At 38.8% G+C, this 23,762-nt stretch overlaps 1 protein-coding gene and 1 pseudogene across 1 annotated transcript; one reads left to right on the forward strand and one right to left on the reverse strand.

Moving 5' to 3' along the window:
• Positions 1–7,387: 7,387 nt before the first annotated feature.
• LOC145223762 (ribonuclease inhibitor-like) lies at positions 7,388–23,509 on the forward strand. Its single transcript, XM_080090154.1, has 5 exons — positions 7,388–7,441; positions 7,873–8,034; positions 14,407–14,568; positions 18,560–18,721; positions 22,883–23,509. Exons 1-5 carry the CDS (start codon positions 7,388–7,390, stop codon positions 23,048–23,050), a joined length of 708 nt encoding a protein of 235 aa, XP_079946280.1. The 3' UTR covers positions 23,051–23,509.
• On the reverse strand, positions 12,056–13,078 carry LOC145222307 (uncharacterized; annotated as a pseudogene).
• Positions 23,510–23,762: the final 253 nt, after the last annotated feature.

Raw genomic sequence — 23,762 nt, forward strand, 5'->3', positions numbered from 1 at the left:
CGGTCCAAGACCCTTCACTAATGGTTTATCGCTAAAACCAAGTTACAACGGTTATTTGACTAAATAATATATATTATGATCAATCAAACCTTGACAAGTACTGTTTATCACCAAAGAAATAATGCACACTTCACCGGGACCAGGAGAGAACCGGTTTACAAAGCACAAGGGAAAACTACGTCACACGCCTCTAGTAAAGTAGCCAATCACGACGCGCCACGGGAAATCGCTGAAGCGGGGATGCGTTCGAATTTTACTGGTGTTAAAATAAAAAAAAAGTATTAAGTGTGAAAATGTTAAAAATGTAACACAAGAAAACAAACGCGGAACAACAAGAAGTGAAAAACGTGAAATAAATTTATCAATGCAAAATATTCGCGACAACAATCGAAACAAACATTATGAAACAAACATACACATATATTGTTAGATAAATAAGGTTACTGTGTAAAACAAGTGCAATAACTAGATATTAAATAAGCATGAAAACAATGGTGCGAACTAATCAGTGGATAACGAAACTAAGTGAACACCGGTTCACGTTAAAAAATCACAACATCTTTATGGAAGAAAAGTCAATGAAACGTCACGTGACTATCATCCAATCATTCCCGACCACGTATGTTAGGTCGATAATATATTTACTTGTGCATTACGCTGACTAAAATTGATGGTTACATGTTTCGGTATATAATGGAGTCGTGGCTGAGAAGTAACAATAGCTGTATATATCATATAAATATAAGGGTAAATATAAACAAAGATGGCGCGGAAAAAATGCAAAACGTGAAATTGTAAAAATAATAATGTTAAGTTCGATTTACACAAAGAGTAAGAACAAATGTAGTGAAATATATAAAGTGTGCAAATATACAGACAAAATAATACTGTTGAAAATCAAAGCATAAGCTAATAAAGTAAAACTACATAAAAACTGCTGGTGCACAATAGTATAAAACAATAACAATATTCGTATGCGATCATTACAAGTGTCACAACAGACCAAAGTATAACGCACAAGATGTAATGCAACTTGAATCGATATGTAAAAACCCCATGTGGATCGGTTGTCAATCGTTTTTAGATGTCGTGTTGTCTATATATCTCTGTGTATTTGTGTTGTCTATATCTCTGTGTATTGGTGGCAATATGTCTCAACATATTGGATTATTTACTAAAATTCATTCATATAACCAACTTGTCAACCGTTCGCGTTTGCATTGTACAACTGCCTATCCACCCTGTCGCGCGTATCAGTCTGTAATAATTATCCTTTCTTTCATTATTACAGCATGAAGTCGTAAATAAGAGTAATTACAACAACCGGGAGTTAATATTTGACAGATATTGTCCTCAAAAAACAATTTCGATGTAACTCGTTTAGTCATCAACTTAAACTCACTACAGCTGTGTTTAACTGCTGTTCTAACATTTAGTTATAATTGCTGAAATAAATCACCTCTCCCAAAACTATTCACCATAGCGAAAACGAACATGCACTTAACTCTTGTGTTAACACCAGGTCGCCCGACTCACGTGCTAGCTTTGATGCAAAATGTAATCTTCAAATCAAGGCTAGAGTGTTAACACGTCACTCCGAACAATGCAATTAACTGATAGGTTAAGGACAGAGTTGTAAACGGGTTTCGAATTTTGCCGAACCAGGCAGTACAAGCCCGAAATCTGACCGGAACAAGACATTTTGTTAAATAATAAAAAATCTCCTATATATCCACAATTAAACTTTCAACCTATTGCATTCAACTAATACATACCCTTTGAATGAATTTTATAACATCTTTTCTTTTCCTATTTTGTAATACTTCTGTGGTTTCAAGTTGTCATACATTTTGTTGACAAAATGAAGTGTTTGCATGCAATAATATGAAAACGTTCATTCAGAAACGTACATCAAACCATTGCTACGCACATGCGACACTGTAAATGGTTTGAAAATAATTATTAGTTTGAGTTAAATTAAAGTTGAGATTATTATTTTTTTGGGTGAAACAAATTGCAACACTTACAACATTTCATATCAAAGCGTAATCCGAACATACGTTGTGTTGTGTTATCTTTTTACATTTACTTCAATTTGTCACTCCGATAAATCTGTAAGTGTAATGTCATAGCAGACTACAAGAATCAGCCTGTGTGACAGGGCGGTGACCGACGGATCTGTCTACACTTATCAGATATATACAAAATGTACTCAAAAAGAGCAGCAGACGATCAGCGTCAGTGTAATGTTTTATTTTGATAGATCCACCTTGCACAGATCAGGGATTCTAGATAAACTTCTTAATAAAACATTACACTGACGCTGATCGTCTGCTGCTCTTTTTGAGTACATTTTGTATATATCCGATAAATACTCGTAATTGAAACTTAAAGCTCGAATCACCCAGTCCGTTGCTTGGTGGGTGAAGACTAAAAATCCTTATAGCAATAGATGTAAGTTCCGACAAATCACTTAGTCGTTCACCCTTTGGTTTTAAAGATATATATATTTCGCTATTACAGCATCGTCAGTATCTACGAACAAGCAGAAAGATTCATAAAAAATTAATGAAAACAGTATGCATAAAAGACCTACTAATAAAAGTGTAAAATGGAATGTTAAAAACGTTACTCAAGCTGCAGCGGCAACCAACGCACCGAGTGAACCACTACCGCATCAAACAAGCGAACAGACAAGAAAAAGAAAAAATACATTACAGGTGCGCGGCCGGAGGGAGGAAACAAGGCAACTTGTATATTATCGTCCGATAAAAATCCACAGGCAGAGAAAACACGCTGGTTGCCGAGATAAGGCGATATAAACACAAACAAAAAGTGAAACATAACATCGTCAATAAATCAAAGACGGCAATTGAGCTTCGGGACAAATGTTTGTTAGCTCGAGGACTAAACTTTGCTCCAACACCTGGTTGGTCAGAGGGTATTGAAAATCAAGAGTGGCTTAATGCTCACGGACATGTGAGGCGCGTGGAGTGGCGGTATGTTTTCCGAAAAGACGACAACACCGACGAACCTTTTTTGCCTGAAAGGTTAAAAATCCCGAAATACTCCAGGCCAAACAAAGACCTGCTTGATGAAGCTACCATAGCATATGGTGACTTGGTTTTTTCTAAATTGAGAAATTTGGGAGAAAAAGTAAAATACAACTTCTGCCACAAGAACAACATGAATAAAGACCAAAAACAAAGTTTACATAAACTTATAAAATTGACAAAAGACAATCAAATTGTGATTTGCCGCTCGGACAAAGATGGAAAGATGTTGATATTGGACTTTGATGACTATCGAAAAGTAATGCAACGAGAGATGACTGGTTTTGATCTCCTTCCCCTTACCCGAGATGCATTTGATAAACATGTAACGCAAATACGTAAGACTTGCGAGGAAAAGATAATTTCTTTGCACCAGAAGAATGAAATTTCCGATCAGCTTTTGCTACACGTTGCTGGATTGAAATGTAAGGGAAACCTGTATCATCACGTTACGGGACCAACGGCTAAACATTTTTCTAACAACGCCCCCGCTTATGCATATCCCTTATTTAAAACCCATAAACTTTCTGAGGAAGACATTGAAACTATCCGGGTTCATGACATTCCAGTCCGACTGCTGCAAGCTTTGTCTCACACCTTTACTTCCCGAGTAACTTCGTTCTTGGAATATCTGTTTCAGCCGATAAGCGTTGCCTACTGCCAAAGTATTGTCCCTGAATACTGCCGGGATAGTACTCATTACTTGCAGATGTTAGATTGTTGGAAACAAGCCCACAAGGAATTTATTGCAGAGAAAATGAGAGAAACGGAGCTATGCATCATTACGGCCGACGTGACATCACTGTACACAAATTTACGCCGCTCACTGATATACACTGCCTTGACGGACGCCTTACAAAGCCACTCCACGTTTTCATCCACTGCAATCAAGAACCTGGTTGACCTCACGGTTTTAATTGTGGAATATGTGATTGTGTGTCACGAAGATCGGTTTTATGCCCAGCGGTCTGGGATTGCCACGGGTGATAACCACAGTGTATCTCTGGCAAATATGGCGGTTCACTTTATTATAGTCCAGGCGAAGCGGTTCGTCGAAAAGACGGAGATTTTTGCTCGTTTTATTGATGACATGGCGTACATATGTCTGGGTAAAAAGAAAGCTGAACAGATAAATGACGGCTTAAGAAAATCATTTGCTGAAGCTGGTCTTGCATTGACATTTCAGCTAATTGCTACCGATCAGAAGAAGGGGCACATTTCTTTTCTAGACGTGGAACACGTCATCTGCAATTATGACGTGTTCCAGTTTGTAACAAAAAATCACGTAAAGAAAACTGCTGTCAACCGCCGTTTTCTGGACGGAAGGTCTCACCATCCAATATCAGTTTTTAAATCGATTCTGCATGGTGAGGCGAAAAGGATGCGTCGGCTTAATGAAAGAGACGAAGATTACTCAAAGAGTCTGCGACACCTTCAGCAAAAGGCTATATTGTCAAATTTTCCAAAAAACATGGTCCACGACATCATTGGTAAAGCAGGAAAATGGACAGAAAGATTTCCGACAAACCCGTCCACAATGTTTGGGGCTCAAAGGGACGTTTGGGCGACTAGTTTTCCTCATCTACTGAAGGCTAGTGAAAAAGAACGATTGCTGCAACCGAATGTGATGATTTCCTACAGAAAGCCACCGACTCTGGCTAGGATCCTCACAAGATACAGAACTATCGCGCAAAGCAGTTTTTTGACCAACATTTCATCACTGCCGGGTTCTTTTCCATGCGGCCATTGTGCATTGTGTGGCCACTTCGGTAACCACATGTCTATGGTGGACGCATCCGACAGCCTCACTACACCAAACGGGATGTTCACATTAGCGTCCCATCTAACATGTAGGGATTTCGGCATTTATGTGGCAACATGCCGAATTTGCAATGCGCAGTATGTCGGCCAGACGAAAAACCGATTTTCCATCCGTTGGAATAGCCACAGGTCGGTATGGAAGACTCATCAACACAACGCAAACGACGACAAAACGGCTTTGGCGCACCACTACGCTATCGCACACAGCGACATATTTGAAGAACATTTAGACATCGCTCTATGTTTTTTTGTGCAGTTCGTACAAAAACCACCGGTTCATTTATTGGACATTTACGAGGACAAATGGCTAAACAAAAGTGGTGCAAGCATAAACATCCAAAAAATGGTTCTTCCTAGAGTAAAATAACGTCCTTCGCCTTCCCCTCCAGTTTGTTTGTGTTTATATCGCCTTATCTCGGCAACCAGCGTGTTTTCTCTGCCTGTGCATTTTTATCGGACGATAATATACAAGTTGCCTTGTTTCCTCCCTCCGGCCGCGCACCTGTAATGTATTTTTTCTTTTTCTTGTCTGTTCGCTTGTTTGATGCGGTAGTGGTTCACTCGGTGCGTTGGTTGCCGCTGCAGCTTGAGTAACGTTTTTAACATTCCATTTTACACTTTTATTAGTAGGTCTTTTATGCATACTGTTTTCATTAATTTTTTATGAATCTTTCTGCTTGTTCGTAGATACTGACGATGCTGTAATAGCGAAATATATATATCTTTAAAACCAAAGGGTGAACGACTAAGTGATTTGTCGGAACTTACATCTATCCGATAAATCTGATAATATTTGTTTTGCATTAAAATCAGCTGAAGGAACTCGACCTCTCCGACAACAAGATCGACAACAACAAAGCAGCTTCACTGAGTCCTTGCCTTCACAACATGGAACAACTTAAACTGCGGGAATGTGGGATCGGAAGTGAAGGTGTCGAGAAACTCTGCGATGGAGTGAAAAAGCTAACCGAGCCGGTAAAACCTTAAAATTTAAAACATTTGCATTTGCTAAACTTGTATTACTGAACCTAAATTTGCATCGAGGTATGCATTGTTCTGTCAATTGGCGATTAGTAATGGCTGTCTTTTAAAATGTTGAGGTAAAGAATGTCTTTCATTCATTAGATATACATTTGTGACGCCAGAATTTAATTTTGTCGTCACAATTAAAGGACTTTTTGAATGAACTCGAAAAGTGAAAGACGAACCAGAAATGCAAAACATTATTACGTTCCTAGTTTTCCCGCATGCCAGAATGATAATTTAGCTTTGAAAAGCTTAGAACATAAATTAAATAAACGTCAAAAACAACTGTGCCCATACAATGCTAAACACTATATACTTTTGGAAAATAAAGTTAATAATTTGGTCGCAACAACAAACACAAAAGTTTCAACAACATATAAAGGTAGAAGACACAATCATTATGTCCTCATTTGAAATTGATTGTGGTGTTTTAATTCTAGCCATTATGTCGTCATCATTTAAGAGAAAACCAAACGCTTTGTACAACCACGAACGAAAAAGTTTCACAATAAACGAAACGAAATGAGGGCAATGTTTAGTTTTTGCAATATACGCCAAGAAATTTTATCGAATTTAATCAATATTTTTCGAAATATGGGCGTAAGAAGAACAAATACTATGAGAAAATATCGTCTAGTAATCATGTGCAAAATACACATAAGTAACCATCTGCTTTTTGCATTATAGACCAATAAGTCCATCTTATGTTTGTTTTATGTTGTTGTTACAATTAGTTTGGTTGATTTTACGAAGGTTTAGGCCGTAATTCCGGCGCCAACAGGTATTTGTTGAAATAATATCAAAGTTAGACTCAAAATTCAGATCTACCACGGCCAAATGTAATCTAATGTAGAGTCAGGCCCGCATCTAGCCTGTCTCATTGAAACTCAAACCTGGCACTATTTCCAACTTAAGGTTATAATTGCCGGTTCAAACCAAACTAACTGACTTGTCCGAAAAAGCAAACAAACAAACATGCAAACTATAGTTTAAAATCAGGCGAAAACGACGCTAGTTTAGATCTAAAACAAACAACTTTGTCACAGCCTAGTGTTGCTATAGCACGGTGGGCAACCTTTTAGCGCCGCGATCCAAATAAAGTGCTGATAGTGGGAAGGCGGGACCGAAAAACATAAAAATTTGCGCACGACGTTAAATAGTGGAGGGACGTTGGTGGGACCAGTTGAGTGGACACTATATGCCAGCCACCCGTATTGGGCAAAAAGGTGGGGTTTGACGGGAAAAGAAACCTTGCCGAAGAATTTTAGGAAGAAATCATGTTATTGGTACACTAAGATATGAATGACAAAAGCATAAATAACAAAAGTACAACGAAATTAAAGCAATTTAAATAAACATAAAGATAAAAAAAAATCAAAAAATAAAACACGGCGCAAGTTTTTATTTGACCAGCTTAGTTCATTGGATTTTGTCTTTGTGTCGTCTTTTGTTTGTCGACAACATAAACTTAAACTACGAATTGTAAAATGGCAATTCACAAAATTCACACAAAGCATATAAACCTTGCGGATGTCTGTGCTGTGGGAAATATAGGTATCGTTATACTTGTGTTTAACCCGCTTCTGTGGGAAGTTGTGTAGCGACTCTACAGACCCGAGACTGGCGATTGAGCCTTTCGTGTTTGTCGCGCGTTGGGAATCATTCTATTTTTGATCTTCACCAAATAAACAGCGAACGCTCGCCTTAGGTGTATTTTCGTAAAAGCAACGATTTCGGCGCGTTTACAAATAAAAAAATATAACATTTTGCTCCAACGAAATAAGCAATGTTTGTCAAAACACAAGCATCAGAGAAAACACAAATCTGATGGCAGGTTTAAAATAAATCCGGCCATAAAAAGTCGTAGCATTTATAACAAGGCGTAATCCGAAGTTGTGTTGTGTTGTCTATTTTGATTTACTAGCATTCGTCACTACGACAAATGTGATAATATTTGTTGTATTAAAATCAGCTCAAGATACTCGACCTCTCCCTCAACAAGATCGGCAACACAGGAGCAGCTTCGATGGGTCCTTGCCTTCACAACATGGAACAACTTATACTGTTTCGATGTGAGATCGGAAGTGAAGGTGTCGAGAAACTCTGCGATGGAGTGAAAAAGCTAACAAAGCCGGTAAAAGTTGTTAAATGTTGATCTAGATGATATACAAGATTTTATATAATGACAAACGTTGCAACCTGGTTATTTAAACCTCATTTTATTGAAAATATTGTTCCATTTTTATAAGCATCTGAACGTTATTTACAGATATGTTTGTACCGGTGTTAGTCAGTTCAATTTAATCGACTCAAAAAATTACTCTAACTTACACGAATGAATTTGTGCATGTAAGCTTGCTTAGTAATCTAAAATAACTAAGAGATACTAAATTAAAAACCAGTTTTCTTTAGTAAATGTTGTAATTGTCCATAAAAAACTAAAATTCCTTGGATATTTAATAATTGGATAATGTAGAGTCCGGGTAACAAATCAATGCGAAACAGAAAACAAACAAAAAATATTGATTTGAACAATTTTACTCACACTGCAGTTGTTTAATGCCGCCAAAATATCGATTAGTAAAATATTGTAGCAACATCGATCACAGTGAAAAAGCTGACAAAGCATGTAAACCTTGGGATGTCTGTGCTGTGAGAAATATAAGTATCGTTATACTTGTGTTTAACCCTTTTCTGTGGGAAGCTGTGTAGCGATTCTACAGACCCGCGACTACCGAAGCGTCTTAATTGTGTCTTTCATGTTTGTCGCGCGTTGGGAATCATTCTATTTTTAATCTTTACCAAGAAAACAGCGAACGCTCGCCTTAGGTGCATTTTCGGAAAAGCAACGATTTCAGTTGGTTTACAAAGTGAAAAAAATTACAACAATTTGCGCCAACGAATTAAGCGAAGTTAATAAAATACAGGCATGAGAAAAAAATACAAATTTGATGGCAGGTTTTTGATTGATTTCGGCAACAGTGCGACACAAACAATATGCTATAACAGAAGGGCTAGCGGGGGCTATAACAGAAGGGCTAGCGCTCTATATATTGGGCTTCACAAGTTTCATTTTAACTTTAACTTTAAAAGCGAGAAAGTTAATCTTTCATAATCCGTTGATCCTGTCCTTGAAAAGCAGCGTTGAATATGTAGATGTAACATTTCGATGTAACTCATAACACACTGTTTTCTGCCTAATAACCATCAGACCTTAAAAATATTTTGCAAAATGCAATGATTAATAGTATAATGGAAAATAATTGCAACATGATTATTCCAAAACTTGATAAAATATTTTTAAGGTATATGGTTATGTTTCACAAAAACGGTTTAATATTGACTTGCAACTCTATGTCTCAGCTCTAATAAGTCCGATTTATATTTGTCGGCTAATTATTTATTTCTACCCGGCCTAGCATGTCTAATAACCATATACGAAGGCTCGAGGTCAGGGCCGCGCTTTTGGTTTGGTCGGCAATCAAGGGCCGCTGATTCACGCGCAAATTTTAATTAATATTGGCCAATTCCGCGACCCTCAAGTAAAACTCAAACACTTTGGAATTATTTGAGCATAGCCTAAACTAACGAAGGTTTGCTTTTTCTTTAGCTCCCACCTATCCAAACTTTAACATTAAATTGACTTGTTTTACTAAAATCGCGGTATATACTGGTGTGTGTGGGGAATTTCAACCGATGTTGTCGGTCCAGGGGTAATGATTGGTCAGGGTGGACTTTGGCGCATAACGCACAAGAGCGGTGTACAATCTATGACGACACGAAGCTATTTTTCTAACCTGAAGCACGTGCTTTCGTTGAGGAAAACACTATACAATATGGCGGATATTGGGCATGGGCACGTAATGGTGTCATCGGTAACGTGTGTTTCAAGAATAGTCAGCAACACGAATAAAAAAATATAAAACGCCCGTTCACGTCGACAGAGATGACGCTCGTTCACATCGACAGAGATGCTTCCTTTCCCTTTACTGTAGCATTGCGTAAATAACATTACTTTCTCAGAACCAGATCAACTCTCACAAAACGGCGCAAAGTCGTGATTAGCAATGTACACACACATTCTACAACATGGCACAAACCGTTTAGTTTTTGTTTTTTTTTATAGTTGTTTTTGTCCTAATTCAGATGTTCGGACTTGTTGCCCACGACGGTGTTCTTTGATAAGTTTTAAAAGCAAAAAAGTGTGTTACGATAATGGAGAAAAAGAGGAAAAGATAAAGAGGCCTGTCTCTTCTCCCGCTTAGCAAGTCACACTTTTAAACCATGGCCGATGATTTACGTTTTCTGTGTTTTGAGAAATCATTTACATAGAAATCCACTTTCCAGTTAGTCACATATTTTGTTCAAAATCTATCCGATTATATAGATTATGTTATGAAGAGGTGTGCGATTAACCGGGCGATTTTATCACCAAATGAGCTGATGCAACTAAACGGATTGTGCGACTAAGCAGTATTGGATTAACTGGATTCGTCTGTAGCTGCCTCATAGCATGTTCAGGCATTTTTGGTATGCCATTTTATGATCTACCATCAAGTGCAAACTCATAGTAACACAAACATGTGTTAAACATGTCTTGGTTCTGCTGCAATAACGGGCTGTCAGTACCCAATTCAAACTCTTATTAAATTAGTAAAATATAAAGCGATGAAAGACGAGCAGCGACAGTTATGAAGCCGCAACACAAACCCAGCTCAACTCCAACTGCCGTCTTTCAAACCTCGTGGGGCCACGTCACGTTTAAAATTCGCTACAGCGACGTATTATACACATTACAAACTTAAGCGAAACTCAGCACATAAAACAACAGGTAAACGAACGTATTTATTCTGCAAAATGGTAACAGAAAAGCATGACTGCTAGCACAGGTACGCTTAACTTTTTGCATTGTTACAAAGGCTGGATGTAACAGTTACGTAGTCATATGTAACAATGCAATAATAATTAGGACGTTAAAAAAGCTGAAAATCATTAAAACTATAGATGCGATCATAGGCGCCAAGTAGGCGGTGGCGGGGTGGCGCCGCCACCTTGGGTTTGCAAAGCATGGTGGCGGCCACCGTGGAAATTTTGGTTAGTTCGTGGCGGTATCGTACGAAATTTCGTAAAATCTGAAGAATATTAGCAACAGTTTTGCCTTTTAACAAGCGTAATGGCGATTCAACCACAAAACGTGGCTTAAAACTGCAACCTGTAGTGGTTAGTGCCTTGTTTATGACGTCAAACACACAATTGTCTGTCAGTGAATGTTCGGCAATTGCTTTGTACAATGCAAATGTGTAGTAATAAATTGTTATCTAAGGTGATATAAAGCAGCAACAACTTGACGAAACATTTTTTAAACGTTACTAAACCAATAATAAACGCTACAGCAGTGGTTCTCAACTAGTGGTCCATGATGACTTTTTGGGCGGTCCACAGGACATCCACTAAATTTGTTGATAAACTGGAGATGATTGCATATTACAATGTTAGCTGTTATTGAAAGTATCAAAATGTTAGCTGTTAATAATTGCATCTCACTTCTCAAAAATCGGTTTTAAAGAGTTAGTTGTTTCGTATGCATACTTCAATCTTGCTCCAAAAAGATATGGTCCACGATATTATTTTTACTAGGCCGGTGGTCCATGGCCCGAAATGAGTTAAGAACCACTGCGCTAGAGCAACATGTTGCAATTGCCAGCTGAATATTATTTCAAACATTTCGTATTTTCTGATTTTGACGAACGTTGCATTCTATTGAAAGTTTGTTGGGCTTTTGAGTTCTTGTGGTTGTCCGCATTGGTGACGTCATACAAAGTGACGTCATATTTTACGTCCGCCACATTGCATTTTTTGCAAAACTCGGCGCCTATGGATGCGATGCTTATATTCTTGGAAACTTAAAAATATTTTGCGACCCAGGCTGGAAGGTCTTGCGACCAAAATTTGGGTCGCAACCCACTATTTGCGGACCCCTGTGTTATAGAATAGGTATATAATTTGTAACAAAGGTAACATACGGCCCCATTGATACTCCATGATAACACAACGACAACGGTTACGCAACAGCATGTATCACTACGTGTGTTAAGTAGCTCTCAAAAAATACACGGCTCCTTGGCTGCATATTTGTTCAGGCGCTCGTTAAAATCTTAACTGTCGTATCTGACGACGTGGCCGTTTGATGAAGGCCACTCCTCGACGACATCCGACAACATATAAACAGAAACAGAGGCAGTGGATTTGATACAAGCGACGCTAAATCAAACATATATTAGCTCTTGAATTATTCGGCAAGACTCCATCTTGACATATGTAAGTTTCTTACACTTGACACCACAAATACAGTGGGCGTAGTGCCGATTAGTGTAAACAAAGAAATATCATTGATGTTAACATTGACATACTTGTACAGCATGCTTTCGTTGGTGTCAAATGAGTTATTGTGTCCTGGTGCTTTACCCTGGGCTCCTGATAGGAGAACGTGGTCTCCCTTGCCTGCAATTTCTTGCGAAATGTCTATCGCCATTGCAATGAAAGCACAGACGAGAGGAAAAACGTTTGTTCTCATTTCTCAAATCGTTTAGTTCCAGCCGCAAATGTTTATTTTCCTCAGCCAAGCGTTTCAATTCTTCAGCGACCAGGTTAACTTCAGGTTTAAGCCAGGCAACATTAACACCGGGTCTTTTCACTGTTAACAACAAACTTGTTCGCGTTAATTGCTCAACCCGGCGCCTCTCTGAAGCTTGGTTCTTCCTTCGAGCAATTTTCGCGCGGTAAGGTCTCTGCAAGGCGTTTGTCCGGTTAGCACAGAAGGCAGAGAAGTGTACAGGATAGTATTTCTTAGTTTGTTGTCTTGGTATCCAAGCGTTACAAGAGCTAATACGAAATCTCGGTTGGTTTCATATACTGTTTGAGTGCGTCTCGCCAGTCGGAGCCTTACCCTTCACTTCATATAATTGCATGCAACTACGGCGGTGGCTCATTTCTTGAACTCCTCATAAGCCACAGTTTTCATTTTCAGTTTTCTAGAATGTCAAACTAGTGTAATATTGTGGACGATACGAATTGAGATTTATTCTTTTGACAACAGTTTTTTGTCGCCAATTTGACAACAGTTTGTCGTGCTCGCCAATTTTTATAACAGCCTTTTTAGGTTCTGTAGCAATAACGGGCTGTCAGTACTCAAATCGACTTGTATTAAAATGATAAAGTCTAAAAACGATAAAAAGCAAGCAGCACATATATAACAGTCCCGACACAACCACCTCTCTACTCTAACTCCAACTGCCGGCTTCTATAACCACTTGGCATGCATCTTCGGCAATTCGCTACAGCAGTGGTTCTCAAAGTTTTTTGGCTGCGAAGCTTCTCGAAAAGTTTTCTGGACTTGCGACGCACCAGCAAATAAAAGTTAATGAGGAAACTTTTTGTTAAAATTGCGTTTATTGATACAACAACAAAAAATCCACGAAACGGAACTATTCTGCGACCCCCTTGGAAAATAGAAACGGCGCACCAGAACGTTGCGACGCACAGTTTGAAAACTACTGCGCTACAGCGACACAGCATAGAAATGCATTAATGATGTCATAGGACGGTGCCAGAATAACAACGTAAATTTTTTATCCTGACTCCATGGTCGCTATGAAATATGAATCCTACGCATATGAATCCAGAGCAGAGCAAAAAACGTTGTCGAGCCCTGGTATAATGAATATACCTAGCTTTCTTAGAAGATTAACTGGATTATGCGATAATCTGAATGCAACACACGTTGTTAACAGAAGTGCTACTTTCCACTTCCATAGCTGAAATTGCGTTACGGCGCTCGTATACGTCGACAGAGATGCTTCCTTTTTTGTAGCATAGAACAGATGAAAATTTTCTTTCAGAGCCAGATCAACTCTTAAATCACAGAGCAAAATGTAAATTACATTTTCAATAGATTTTGGGATGGTGCAAATGTTGTGTTTAAAGATTAACAATATACTTTAGAGAATATTTTGAAGGCGACACTGTCCTTCATGCACACATTTTGTTTCTAACAAACAACTTTGGCACAGCTTTTTTGTATTCAGCATGACGTACAACAACGCATAGTGAAACAAACGTGCAGCGCATACTTTTTACTCGTGTGTTGCTATAATACCACATCACCCGACACAAGGATGTGAAATTTAATCGAAAAAGCAAGGCCAGGGCGCTTAAACACGGAATTTAAGCAACGCAATTAACCTAAATAAATTTCTTACATTAAGCTAGAAAATCCAGGATTGGTTGGTAAATTCTCTTTAACAAAAATAGTGTGAACATTCTACAGCTTACTTTCCATGTATTATCTTTAATTGATGAAATGCCAAATTAAAAGTTTAACAGAAATTATGTGTTAAAAAGTCGTAGCATTTACAATAAGGCGTAATCCTAAGTTGTGTTGTTTAGTTCTAGTTACTCAAATTTGACGCTACGATAAATGTGATAATATTTGTTGCATTAAAATCAGCTGAAGATACTCGACCTCTCCTGGAACAAGATCGGCAACACGGGAGCAGCTACACTGAGTCCTTGCCTTCACAACATGGAAGAACTTATACTGTGGGAATGTGGGATCGGAAGTGAAGGTGTCGAGAAACTCTGTGATGGAGTGAAAAAGCTGAGAAAACCGGTAAATATTGTTGAATTCTATCTTGCGAAAAATATTTTTTGCTTTATAGCAAAGATTTACTATTTGTTTTGGAAACGATAAACTATTAACTAGTGATGTACCGATTCGTCTCAATTTCGGTTCGCCGAAACCCAATATTCGGCGTTTTTCCATATAAATTCGGCCGAATCAACCGAATCATTCATGAAGTCACGCAAAGTGATACGCTAAGCGTTTAAATGAAAAAATGTTTATCTGCCAGGCAATTAGAACAGAATGGTTGTGTTTCGTCTTCATTTTAGTCATATGGGGTTGAAAAAAGCATGATTGGCAACCTGCTGAAGAATTACTAATTTCTTTACTACAGTGGGAAAAACAATAATGTGTTGAAAAAGATAAAAATTGAAGCGATTTTGGTTGTGTTTGGGCTTTTGAAAGATTGCGTGAACCTTAGTAAGCAGAAAAGACACGGTACTCGTTGGCTTGTGGTACACTCTCGAGTACAAGACACCGTCATTTGTTTTTGTGACTTGAACATCTGAAAATGGAAGACAGTTTACCGATTGGAGTTCCATGGTAAACTGAATGCCTGGTTGCGCCTCGTTGAGATGCCGTAAAAATACCTCAACCTGGTTCTTAGTAATGACACAAAAAATGTCGTCAACATATCGCCGCTAGAATCTTGATGGGTTGGCAAATGTTTATAAGGCTTTTTCCTCAAGCGCTTCCATTGTCATGTTTGCGACAACCACAGAGACTGGGGAACCCATCGCCGTGCCTTGAACCTGTTGGTAAAAGCTTCCTCTGAATGTTAAATAGGATTGCTCCAAGCAAATCCGCAAACCGTCCACAATATCCAACGGGGACCATGTTGTTCTGTCTTTAAGGCTATAGTCGTTTAAAATCTTGGATGACCCATTGTCCATCGCCAGGTCCACTGGCACACTTGTAAACTGTGACACGACGTCATACGACACCATTACCTCTTCGTTGGACAGGGGCTGCAACTGTGCTACCTCTTGAACAAACTTGGACGAGTTCGAAACAGTCCATTCTGTATTGCCCACAAGCGGAGAAATAACTTTCGCTAGGTACTTCGCAAGGTTGTAGGTTGGAGTACCAACAAACGAAACAATTGGTCGCAGAGGGATGCCTTCCTTGTGGATTTTTGGTAAGCCATAGATGCGCGGGGCGGAGCCGTCCGTGCTATGCAGTTGATGGAATGTGGCTTCAGAAATGCATCCTGTCTCTGTGTGTAATTTCCCCACAAACTTATTGAGGATGCGTTCCGACTTACGTGTTGGATCACGCTTTAAACGCTTGTAAGTCGAAGTATCCAGTAATAAGTCCGACATTTTCTTGTCGTAGTCTGGGCAGTTCATGATGACAGTACAGTTACCTTTGTCTGCGGGTAAGATCGAGATATTTCCATTTGACCTCAAACTTCGGATCGCTTGGTGCTCGGTGTTGCTGAGGTTGCTTTGACCGATTCTGTGTGTGCGGAGGCAGTTTGCTAGTTTGCCTTGAATGATTGTTTTAATGTGCGCGGGTTACTGCCAAATTCCTTTCTCCACTGCAGCAATAATTTGTTCTTTCGGTACCACCCGGGGCGCAGTGGCAAAATTAAGACCAAGTTGCAAAACTTGGGTTTCATCAGCCGTCGGTTGGTAATCAGACAAGTTCATGACCCAGTTATGCATCTTCTGTCTATCCACTGCAGGCCTTTGTCTGTCGCACATGGAACTCAGCGATGTCAAACGCCTTTTACAATCACTCATCGCACGATTGTAACGTGTATTAACTCCTACGTCGACGTGGTCTAAAAGCCGCACCAACTGGTCTTGCGTCAGAGCTACACGTAGCGAAGCTAACACTTTTTCGGGACGAGCCTTGCATTGCGTTATTCTTTGGTGAGACTGTTGAATGCGTAACTTTACAAACGCAAATCCACACTTCCTCATGATTTTCCTTCCACCTGCAGAATTGTCAGGCGATTTAAAGTGCAAAGAGCGCGGCAAGATATTTCCCTTGATACACCCGTGGTTGAAATGCAGGTGTACCATATGCCTCGCAATCGAGTGTCTCATGTCAACGTACTTTCTGATGGTGGAAAGCACGTCGGGTCCATACAGACCTTTCAATTCAATAAATAAGCTGTTGCTGCCAGGCATAGTATCAAGTCTATAGAGCTCTTCTGGCAAAAATATTTTTATAACGACGTGCTTTCCACCTGCGAGGCGGAACTGGCGAAGGTTCGCAAAGCCTTGAAATTTTATGGCTACCCTAACTGGATTCTCCGCGATCGACAGGCAACTTGCCCAGAACAGGTGACCCATCAAAAAACAGAAGGTTTTGTGACACTTCCGTACATGTCAGTGAATGTTCGGCCATTGCTTTGTACAATGCAAATGTGTAGTAATAAATTGTTATCTAAGGTGATATAAAGCAGCAACAACTTGACGAAACAATTCTTAAACGTTACTAAACCAATGATAAACGCTACAGCAACATGTTGCAATTGCCAGCTGAATATTATTTCAAACATTTCGTATTTTCTGATTTTGACGAACGTTGCATTCTATTGAAAGTTTGTTGGGCATTTGAGTTCTTGTGGTTGCCCGCATTGGTGACGTCACACAAAGTGACGTCATATTTTACGTCCGCCACATTGCATTTTTTGCAAAACTCGGCGCCTATGGATGCGATGCTTATATTCTTGGAAAATTAAAAATATTTTGCGACCCATACTGGAAGGTCTTGCGACCCAAATTTGGGTCGCAACCCACTATTTGCGGACCCCTGTGTTATAGAATAGGTATATAATTTGTAACAAAGATAACATACGGCCCCATTGATACTCCGTTATAACACAACGGCAACGGTTGTGCAACAGCATGTATCACTACGTGTGTTAAGTAGCACTAAAAACATACACGGTTCATTGGCTGCCTATTTATTCGGGCGCTGGAGAAAATTTTGACCGTCGTATCTGACGACGTGGTCGTTTGATGAAGGCCACTCCTGGACGACATCCGACGACATATAAACAGATGCAGTGGTTTTGATACCAGCGACGCTCATTTAAACATATATTAGCTCTTCCATTCGAATGGGGCTACTGGTAGCGCAAAGCGCAAAATACTTTGGCATGACTCCATCTTGACATATGTAAGTTTCTTACACTTGACACCACACTAACAGTGGGCGTAGTGCCAATTAGTGCAGCAAAGAAATGTCATTGATGTTAACATTGGCATACTTGTACAGCATGCTCTCGTTGGTGTCAAATGAGTTATTGTGTCCTAATGCTTGACCCCGGGCTCCTGATAGAACGTGGTCTCCCTTGCCTGCAATTTCTTGCAAAATGTCCATCGCCATTGCAATGAAAGCACAGACGAAAGGAAAAACGTTTGGTCTCATTTCTCAAATCGTTTAGTTCCAGCCGCAATTGTTTAATTTCCTCTCCCAAGCATTTCAACTCTTCAGGGACCAGATTAACTTCAGGTTTTAGCAGGGCTACATTAACACTGCGTCTTTTCACTGTTAAAAACAAAATCGTTCGCGTTAATTGCTCGACGCGACGCATCTCTGAAGCTTGGTTCCTCCTTCGAGCAATTTTCGCGCGGTAAGCTATCTGCGAGGCGATTGTTCTCAAGGCCGGTTAGCACAGAAGGCCAGGAGGCAGAGAAGTGTACAGGATGGTGTTTCTTAGTTTGTTGTCTTTTGAGATACTTGGTTTCCAAGCGTGACAAGACCTAATACGAAACCTCGGTTGGTTTCATCCACTGTTTGAGTGCGTCTCGCCAGTCGGAGTCTACCCCTAATTTTCACGTTTTCATGTCTTACTTTATCTTTAATTGATGAAATGCCAAATTTAAAGTTTAACAGAAATTATGTGTTAAAAAGTCGTAGCATTTATAACAAGGCGTAATCCTAAGTTGTGTTGTTTAGTTCTAGTTACTTAAATTTGTCACTATGATAAATGTGATAATATTTGTTGCATTAAAATCAGCTGAAGATACTCGACCTCACCGACAACAAGATCGGCAACACGGGAGCAGCTTCACTGAGTCCTTGCCTTCACAACATGGAACAACTTATACTGAGGGAATGTGAGATCGGAAGTGAAGGTGTCGAGAAACTCTGCGATGGAGTGAAAAAGCTAAGAAAACCGGTAAATATTGTTGAATTCTATTTTGCGAAAAATTTTTTTTTGCTTTATAGCAAAGATTTACAATTTGTTTTGGAAACGATAAACTAATAACTAGTGATGTACCGATTCGTCTAAATTTCGGTTCGCCGAAACCCAATATTCGGCGTTTCGCCGAATAAATTCGGCCGAATTAACCGAATCATTCATGACGTCACGCAAAGTGGTATGCTAAGCGTTTAAATGAAAAAAATGTTTATCTACCAGGCAATTAGTACAGAATGGTTGTGTTTTGTCCTCATTTTAGTCATATGGGGTTGGAAAAAGCATGATTGGCAACCTGCTGAAGAATTACTTATTTCTTTACTACAGTGGGAAAAACAATAATGTTTTGAAAAAGATAAAAACTTAAGCGATTTTGGTTATGTTTGGGCTTTTGAAATATTGCGTGGTACCCTTAATAAGCAGAAAAGACAAGTTTAACGCTTTAAATTTGTGCTCGTAAAAGATTTTGTTTACCGAATTTTTGCAAAAATGACAGATTCGGCCGAATAAATTATAAATTCGGCAACCCGCATATTCGGTGCATCCCTATTAATAATCATACGACACAAAAATATATTTCGCATACTACAAGCACGATTAATAGTATAGAACGTTTTAATAGAAAATAGTCGTAACATGATTGTTCCAAAACTTGATTAAATATTTTAAGATATGTGGTTATGTTTCACAAAAACGGTTATGTATCACCTTGCAACTTTATGTCTCAGCTCTAATGAATCCGTTTATATTTGTCGGCTAATAAATTATTTCTACCCGGCCTAGCATGCCTAATAACCGCACAAAGGCTCGAGGTCAGGGTCGCCATTTTGGTTTGGCCGGCAATCAAGGTCCGCTGGTCCACGCGCAGTTTTTAATTAAAATTGACCAAGTCCGCTACCCTCAAGTTAAACTCAAACACTTTGGAATTTTTTGAGCATAGTCTAAACTGACGCAGGTTTGCCTTTTCTATAGCTCCCACTGATCCAAACTTTAACAAATTGACTTGTTTTACTAAAATTTAAAATCGCGGTATATACTGGTGTGTGGGGGGAATTTCAACCAATGTGGTCGGTCCAGTGGTAATGATTGGTCAGGATGGACTTTGGCCCATAACGCGCGAGAGCGGTGCACAATCTATGACAACACGAAGCTATTTTTCTAGCCAGCAGCACGTGCTTTCCTTGAGGAAAACACTATACAATATGGCGGCTATTGGGCATGTTGCTGAGGCAGATATTTATTGTAGTACAAAACAATTCAATCCCTTTCTTACATTACTAAAAATATTAGCAGTACTTTTATCCTGAATTCATGATCACTATGATATATTCTGCACATAATAATCAGTTAATGGTGGAATCAATATGACAAGCTTTATTATGCGATTAACTGGATTGTGCGCTTAGCTGAATGCAATACACGTTGTTAACAGAAGTTCTAATTTCCACTTCCATAGCTGAAATTACGTTACTACGACGTTTGTTTACACCGACAGAGATGCTTCCTTATTCTTTTGTAACATAGAGCTTTACTATCAGCAGGCAAGCATGATGTTGCTGCATATGAATGGTTGCCAGTCTGTTGATAATATAACTGACGTTTTGTACGAGTGGGAAAAACGATAGGTTTCATTAGTAGTTGATAATATTTCAGAAGATTGTGTGGTTATTATGTACAATAGACACTTTTATGCTTTAAAATTTTGATTGTAAAATATTCGGTTTGGGCTGAATCGCAACACATTGTCACGTTTAGAGTACTTTCTTATGCGCGATTATTTGTAAAGAACTCTTGGACTGGTACCTAGAAGCTGTCAATCAGTTTCGAAGCCAGCAGAGCACAGGTCCACACTGTATCGTCTCCAAAATAGAACTGACTGGCGCTACAAAAAACTGCAAGTTGCAGAACAAAACGTGCGCCCCAGGAAAGACACGGGCAGTCACAGGCATGCTGCCATCAGCCACTTGTGCCGTAATCACGCACTACCAACTTGCGTACACACACAATGTAAAAAGGCACACACACAATGCAAATAAATTTGTGACCCACATTATTTAGCCAAATCCGGATATTAGTAAAATTTTCCGTTTCAGCTGAATCAGTTGGGCAAACCGAATGTTCGGTACATAGTTTTAGTTAAAACTAATAATAATAATATGCAGAAGACACAGTGCTTAACAAGTTCCATTTGCATTGTAGGCTAACAACTAGTTTTCTAATATTGGGTGATATCTGACGCAACAAGACACGTAAGTGGTAATGAAATCCTGCAAATACGTCATGTAGGATGTCAACGATATGTTTTTATCTTCCGCTAAACTTCCGCACAAGGCGCATCCGGGGTTCGAACTTCTTAAAACTAAAATATGAAAGTTTGTGCCGATCTACAAGTTTCAACCTGTGCGTCTTTTTGTTTGTTTCCTGCCACATAAAATCACATTTTACTGACATTTTGCTTCATTCCATGATAGGATTGGACAATATTTTCGCAATACACGTCACTCCGCACAACACACATAATAAATGACAAAAGTGTCACATACAGAAAGAAAGTCTTCAGTTTTAACAAACGCCACAGCAGGGGTGCATAACCTCTTCGCAATGGTGGCCGCATCACAGGTTCTTATTTCACCAAGGACCGCCAAATATTTGGGTATTTTCATTTATATTTTGCTGATGCAAAGAAACGTGAATTATCTCATTATATTTTTTGTCTACTGGTTGCTTAAGTCCAATTTAATTTTTTTTTATAAATTTCATCTGAACGATTTGAATATCAGTAATAACTTTTTATGACCTCACCATCTGTATTGAAACGTTGTTTGTTGTTTGATTATTCAAATTGTTTGCACAAAAGTATAGTAGTATCCATTCATTCACACAAAGTCCATTCAGACCAGTTTTTATGGCATTATATCTAGGAAACGAGTTTTAATCAATTTACGGTCACTAGCAGGGGCGTATCCAGACATTTTTAGAGAGGGATCCAACATTTTCTTGTGGGACTTTCCCTAATGACGTCATATATAATTCATAAATGCCACTAAATTGCCCCGTTGCCTATTTCGTTTTCTGGTTCAAAACGACATGTTAAGCGGCAAAGCGCTTGGTTCAAAATTGTAAGCAGGCTCAAACCAAAAAGCACCAAAACCGAAACACGGCCTATCTTTCGACTTTGACGCTTTCTCTACCCGTCCATTTGATAGAAAGAACAAATAATTCTAGCGAAAGCTGTGTAGTTTCCTGATTTCGCTGCTGCTATCTAGCTTTCTAAGCAAAACTGCAGCTGAAAGATAAGCGTGACTGTCAGGTAATCAAAATCGTTGCTTAAAAAAACATGGAGCGATTTCTAAAGAAATGAACGACTTTCTGAAGCCGTAATCCTACTGTTAAGTTGCGCAATGTCACGGAATGCACTAAAGTTGGTCACTGCAGAAGGCATAAATTGTGGCAACGTTTACCTTAATAACATTACTGGATAAACATCGATATATTTTGTGTGACACACTATTACGTGTTTGGCGGGTCGAGTAATTTTATTATCAACAAAGTTAACAGAAATAATAATATTAACCGTTTTTAACCATGTTTTACTAATTTACATTGTTTAAATGCAAAAACAATTGCATTTAGTACAGTTAACACTTAGAAACAAATTGCAACCAGCGTCCTAACCAGGACGTAACTTTCCAGTTGTTAGCGCAACTTCTTATTAAAATGTGGTGACTTTTGAAAGTTATATAAAAACACAAATTCATGAGCCAAAACAATGCGCACTACGTTAACTTATTTTGTGATCGTTGATGTAATAAAGTGGTGTGATTTTATTAGTTACTGACACATATTATATGCATTCTAAACGACAATTGAAAAATGGCACTTGGGTCCATGGGTCGTATTGAGGCAACATAATGCTATTTGGTGATTTTCATGTGATTACAAACAACCCGAGCAAATCAACACATCAGTAGTTGTTTGTTTGTTCATCTTAACTTATAGTGTCAATTATTTTTTCACACTTCACAACACGTGACATCCGTTTTTTACTCAAAAACATTTTGCACTATGACGTCATTCTGCATCATTATTTTGTTACAACATACTTGAGTGTTACTTGGGTTTAACTTATTCTTGTTTTAGATGGAACTTCTTAATCTATCTGAAAACTGGCTGACAGATGAAAGTACTGAGTCATTGGCACAATGCGTCCACAACATCAATTTCTTACAGGTTTGGGCCAATCGCTTCACAGAAGCAGGGAAGAATCTCATCAGATCAAAGTCACGAGGAAAAGTTGAGTTTTATTAAATCTGAAGTAAAACCTGAACATTTGTTTCCACAACAATCTCAAACAAACTTAATCTGTGGAACAATCCTTACAATAAATACTTGACCATTCAGTGGATCAAAGTGACATGATTTCATCACTAATGATGGCATTGGTCATTGCCTGAACGTCCGATGGAATAAGTCATTATTGTCCACTGTCTGGGTCAGTATCTTTTCGTGACGATTATCAACTGTCATGTTTGTTTAAAACATTATTATTTGCTCTTACCACTGACAAGCATAGGCGCCGAACATGAGTGTGTGCAAAGTATTTTGCATCAACGCGAAAATCCCAAAACTACTTGATTTTATACATAAACTTTTATCGATTTTATGCACAAGAAATACAGACTTTCGTCACAAACGACATCCAAATACCAATAAGTTCATTTAAAAAAATGGTCAATACATTAATCTGAACCGTCTTTCTACAATTGCTGTTGTTTTCTACAAATTGCTGTTGTAATTTTTACAAATAACTGTAAATATTTTGTAGCACCGTACTTTTACGTCGCCTTTTTGCTGCTTTATGTTAGTGACGTTTATAGAAGTTGCTTTTTTTGCTGCAAAGATTTTTTGACAAACTTTTCAGCATGAGTGTTGGTTTGTTTTCATTAACTTGTCTGACGTCACAAATTCAGTATTAAATTCACAACAGTTGAATATCCCGGCATAAAGTTCGGCGTGTGTG

This window comes from Phallusia mammillata, chromosome 4, assembly GCF_965637545.1.
Source record: "Phallusia mammillata chromosome 4, kaPhaMamm4.hap1.1, whole genome shotgun sequence".
NCBI classification, from domain to species: Eukaryota; Metazoa; Chordata; class Ascidiacea; order Phlebobranchia; family Ascidiidae; genus Phallusia; species Phallusia mammillata.